This window comes from Hyla sarda, chromosome 1 (assembly GCF_029499605.1).
Source record: "Hyla sarda isolate aHylSar1 chromosome 1, aHylSar1.hap1, whole genome shotgun sequence".
NCBI classification, from domain to species: domain Eukaryota; kingdom Metazoa; phylum Chordata; class Amphibia; order Anura; family Hylidae; genus Hyla; species Hyla sarda.
The window spans coordinates 141,135,398-141,141,397 of record NC_079189.1 but is presented as its reverse complement, the minus strand read 5'-3'; the positions used below and the strand labels follow the sequence as shown (position 1 = coordinate 141,141,397).

General features: G+C 37.7%; 1 protein-coding gene across 1 annotated transcript in view; it reads right to left on the bottom strand.

Annotated features, from left to right (window-relative positions):
• Positions 1-225: 225 nt before the first annotated feature.
• Positions 226-6,000, bottom strand: part of SFRP2 (secreted frizzled related protein 2) — a 28,097-nt gene continuing 22,322 nt past the window's right edge. Inside the window, exon 4 of the mRNA XM_056551725.1 lies at positions 226-1,469. Within this exon, the coding sequence (XP_056407700.1) occupies positions 1,165-1,469 (305 nt within the window). The 3' untranslated portion in view covers positions 226-1,164. The remainder of the gene's footprint in view (positions 1,470-6,000) is intronic.

Sequence of the window (6,000 nt, the reverse complement as noted above, 5' to 3'; positions counted from 1 at the left end):
CCTGTGCTCGGGTCCGCACCCAGGCTCCGTGTGTCCAATGGCAGACGAAAAACGAAGTGATCCAGCACTTGGAAAACAGCAAGCTTTATTTTGTCATCCTCTTAAAATGGTACAAGACTATGGCACTTCACATGTTCTGAGGTTTCTTGACGCGTTTCGAGCGCATGCGCTCGAAACGCGTCAAGAAACCTCAGAACATGTGAAGTGCCATAGTCTTGTACCATTTTAAGAGGATTACAAAACAAAGCCTGCTGTTTTCCAAGTGCTGGATCACTTAGTATTTATTCTTCCATCAAAAAAAAACGGAAGAAAAAATGGTTACAGTAGAATTAACATTGAAGTCTTTGGAAAACGGATGAGCCTTTAATGTCATCCGTTTTTTCAATACGTTTTTACTTCTGAGCATGCTCAGAAAAAAAAAATTTGGAGGGTTTATTAACTGAACAATAATAGATCCAAACTGATAACATCCGTTTGCATCCATTATTGTCCGTTTTTTTTTAAATTCAGTTTTTTATTTTTGATGGGAGGAGAACGGGAAAGGTCTAGACGGCCGTGTGAACCCAGCCTAACCATGTACCATGGTCTTGTCTGATTGTTCAGAAAGTAATTTCCCAATTTTTCTCAAAATGTACCTGCTGGGTGATACAGTGTGAACCCAGATAACACTTCTTAGTATACAGTGAAGACATTTTTAAACATCTGTTGGTAGGAAAACAAATGAAAAAAAAAAAACCTGATAATATTTTGAAGTATATTTGTGATGCAAACTCAACAATTCTACAAATATTTCACTCTAAGTTCAGCAAGTTCTAAACAATCCTGTCACATATAAAATACAACACTAACAACAAAATAAAATATGTGGGAACAGTCAACATAATTTGCATCCAGTAAATATTTTTCTACATTTTAATTCATGGCCATCATAAAAAATAGTTTTGATTTTTTTTTTTTTTCAGTTTTCATATTATTTACAAGTTTTTATTCAATAATAATAATAATTATAATAAAAATAATAATACTCGTCGTCATAAAAAAAAAAGCCATTGCCCCAGCCCTTTTTTTTTTTTTATATTTCAGAAAGGATGGGTCCCTAAAAAAACAGGGAGGAAGGTGCAAAAAAGACTAGCCCCAGTGCTGAAAGAGTTAATAACGGAGGAACTAGCACTGCAGCTTGCGGATGCTGCGAGAGATCCTTTTAAACTCCCGTTGGCCTTTCTGCCACCGCTTGACTGAGGTGATGACCAGCTCCCCTCCAAGCTTTTGTCCCATCACTAAATAGGGGGCATTAATGTCATTCATCTCGTCGCAGGTACACTGCAGGCCATCTTTAAGCCACAGCACAGTCTTCTTCAAATCTCTGTCGGTTATCCCATTGAGTTTGTAAATGGTTTTGCTCTTTGTTTCTGGGATGATCTTGGTGTCCCCATTGATGTAGGCAATCTCCTTCACTTTTATCTTCAGAGCTAATGAGGGCAAAAGAAGGGAGGGGGCAAGCAGAGAGATTGGTGAGAAAAAGATTAGGAGTGACACGTCCATTAGTAGCCACTGCAGCCAACCTAGGGTGGGACGTGTTGCTAATGAAACTGTCAGGCCCTGACACAACTACAGCAGGTGGCTCCATTTTTAAAGCACAAAGGGCATCAAAGTCATTTTACGTCAAACCCCTTATGTCTTAACCCCTATGGTGTCTCTCTGGGATCAGTCCTGCAGACACTGGCCTCAATGTACTCCTTTATAGAGGTCGGCCTGTCCATGGAAACAATCAGTAAACCCTGCATGCTCATCCAGCAAATATTTCATGGTATTCAGTGATTTCACTACATTCTCCAAGACTTACCCATGGACATCATAAAAAGGAGCATTAAACCGAAAGTCCAAAACTCATCTAAACAGCTGCTAATATAATCCAAGCCCGTATGCTAACGTTTGCATGGCCCCATACTAAGTGAGACTTTTGTTGTAATGTTCCCCAAATTTATGGCATTATTATTTTTTTATGCGTCATCTGTTTTTATTGTCATCAAAATATGCATTATCACATTCGAAAAGAAGTCGAACAAATAGTTCCGCAATAAAAAGTTATGCAATAGAAAAGTATGTAAAAACAAAGCGGTGTCTTATTTGTTTGGTGAACATTAGGAAGAATAAGCAGAGCAACCAGAGAAAACATAAAGACAATGCAAACAATTGTACACAAACTCTCAACTTAGGGATGACATCATTCTTTATGACTAACCCATCATTCATTCCACTACTTTCTATATAGATGGGAGCTGCTACGTGCCTCTTTAGACCACATCATTAGGGAAGTGCTGGTTATGGGTCACTGGGTGTCAGATTTAGGGGGTGGTTAAACACCAGACTCCTTTCTCTTGCTAAAACAAATGAAGAAAATGTAGCAGAAAATCACTGCCTGCTCTATCTATCTATCTATCTATCTCATATCTATCTATCTATTTATCTATCTATCTCATATCTATCTATCTATCTATCTATCTATCTATCTAGACAAAGAATAAGTCAGCCAGTACTTTAGTTGATACCAAACTATTATATGGACCTGGCTTACAGGTCCAAGCTATTTGACCGCCGGCGGAGACAAATTTGCGAGCTAAGTGCCTCACTATTTCATAGTTTCACATTTGCATCTATTACACCATAGCTGTATAGCTCTCCATGTTTTAACTGCATATTCATGTTGCACCTATATCCTTGTGCTGGCAGTGTGCTGCTGCATTCTTCTGTTGCTGTATATATATCTATCTATATATCTATCTCATATCTATCTATATCTATCCATCTATCTCATATCTATATCTATCTATCTATCTATCTATCTATATCTATCTATCTATCTCATATATATCTATATCTATCTATCTATCTCTATATCTATCTATCTATCTATCTATCTCTCTCATATCTATCTATCTCATATCTATCTATCTATATATCTATCTATCTATTTATCTATCTATCTCATATCTATCTATCTATCTATATCTATCCATCTATCTATCTATATCTATCTCATATCTATCTATCTCTCTCATATCTATCTCATATCTATCTATCTATCTCATATCTATATATCTATCTATCTCATATCTATCTATCTATCTATCTCATATCTATCTATCTATCTAGCAACAGAAGATTCTTTGTCTGTATCTATCTATCTATCTATCTATCTCATATCTATCTCATATCTATCTATCTATCTATCTCATAAATATCTATCTATCTCATATCTATCTATATCTATCTATTTATCTATCTATCTATCTATCTATCTCATATCTATCTATCTATCTATCTATCTCATATCTATCTATCTACAGCATAAAAGGAGATTCCCACAGCACACATTGTGGTGATTTTTATTTATTTTTTGGTGTTTATTCCATATAAAAGTGTCTCACAGCAAGCAAGCTGGCGCAATGCGACAGAATCTGGTGCACAACCCGACATAACATGTCAGGTTTGCAATAGTAAATGAGGGCCATTATGTATATTCTTAACAACAAAGTATAGAATGGCTCCTGTCAAACATTTCGCAAAGTATATGTCTTACAATAATGTATGTATCATCCAGGGCATTATATATGCCATAAATGCATGCAAAATTCTGTATATGCCTTATGATGTAGTATACCTGTCTCATCATGGACATTATGTATATGCATTACTAGGACTTGCTACATCACTAGCATTATGTATAGCCTTTCCAAAAATATATGCAGAACTGTTCTTCAGCTTGATGGCCTTGGGTCCTAATGCAAATCTATATTATCCCCCAACTACTTTTGGGCCTCCTCAGGCTCCAAGACCTTAGAGGGCCCTCTGCACCCCCCCCCCCCCTAGCTATACAGCTGAATGTATACATGGCTTATAACTAGAATCAGGTATATGGCTAATAGTGTATATGAGGCCTAATATACATACAGTAAAATGTGTACATCTGCACTTACAATGTATACTTTAACTTATATATCACAAATATTATTTATCAGATACATTACCAGAACTACATATTAATGCAGTATTATCCAAACAGTGTGCCTCCAGCTGTAGCAAAACTACAACTCTCAGCATGCTTGGAAAACACTGTTTGGAAAACGCTGCATTAATAGTTCATAAACAAGATCATGTATATTCCTTAAAACAATGTATATATGACTTATTGCCAACATTCTGACCTGTATATTTCTTAAAACCTGTATAGTGCAAGCATTCAGCTCACCTCCTGTGTCCTGCCGTGCCTGGACTGGTGCAGACTACACCACTGTAGATCTGTACAACAAAGAGAAATGTCCAGCGCTGCTCCTGTTAAAAGAATGAAGTTTATTCTGAATACACCAAGGTACACAGGTGTAAGGCAGACACAGGTGACGCGTTTCGGCTCGTCAAAGAGCCTTAGTCATACCATAGTCTTAGTCATGACTAAGGCTCTGTGACGAGCTGAAACGTGTCACCTGTGTCTACCTTACAGTCTTGTACCTTGGTGTATTCAGAATAAACTTCATTCTTTTAAAGGGAGCAGCGCTGGACATTTCTTTTTGGTGTACATTTCTTAAAACCTACACCTGTCTTATCTGCCCTATATATCTATATCTTACCACAACCCATATATTACATCCTAAAGGGTCCTACATACTGAGAAATGTCTCTGTATGTATGAATATGCTATTTCATATATTGACTTTAGAAACAGTCTTTTATGGCTGGTGAAGTGTGTAACACAACTTAAAGGGGTATTCCATTGAAAAACAATTTTTTCATATCAACTGGCACCAGAAAGTCAAACAGATTTGTAAATGACTTCTATTAAAAATGCTTAGTCCTTCCAGTACTTATCAGTTGCTGAAGTTGAGTTGTTCTTTTCTGTCTGACAACAGTGCTCTCTGCTGACACCTCTGTCTGTCTCAGGAACGGTCCAGAGTAGAAGACAATCCCCAAAGCAAACCTTTCCTGCTCTGGACAGTTCCTGAGACAGACAGAGGTGTCAGCAGAGAGCATTGTCAGACAGAAAAGAACAACTCAACTTCAGCAGCTGAAAAGTACTGGATGGACTAAAATGTTTTAATAGAAGTAATTTACAAATCTGTTTGACTTTCTGGAGCAAGTTAATATGTAAAAAATTGTTTTCTGCCGTGACGTCATCATAATCACTGCGGAAATGCCATTGTCTACCTATATGTTAAATGCGCCAGTCTAAGTTATTCCCCTTAGTAGTTTTTTTTTTTTCATAATAAAAAAGCAGCTTGTTTGCATTTGTCAAGATTAATATCCTGTACACCCAAGTCCTCGCTGTTTCGTACAAGAACAGCAATTGTACATAAGTTATGGCTACGCTTGAAGTCAACCGTAGACGTATTTTATCATTCGCATCCAACTAATCAACATCTAACATCATCCATCCACTGCACCGCAGATTGTTATTCCCCCCATCCGAAATTCATAGCCGCTTGATTTATGTTACGAATACCTTTTGTTTCCTGTCTCATGTGAAAGGTCTAAAAGTGTTGTTTATAGAATAGCCCGGCCTCACGTCAGCTCACATCTACATCCTAATTGCAGGTTACACCGCCTGTACCTAAACAAGCAGCACCGGCTGTCAATCAGGCTACAATAACAAATCTGACTGCACCGCTACAAATAGGGACCTCATTCTGCATCGCACGGCTACAAATGGGGATCTCATTCTGCATCGCACGGCTACAAATAGGGACCTCATTCTGCATCGCACGGCTACAAATGGGGATCTCATTCTGCACTGCACGGCTACAAATAGGGACCTCATTCTGCATCGCACGGCTACAAATGGGGATCTCATTCTGCACTGCACGGCAACATTTGTTTTATCTTCAATTAAGCCAACATAGATGATTTTCAGCTTCTGACATGCACACTTATGTATGAATGTGCTCCACTTTTATAACTGTGCTGATGCTTTCTTATTTGCTGTGTTAGGTTTATTAAACACTATGGATA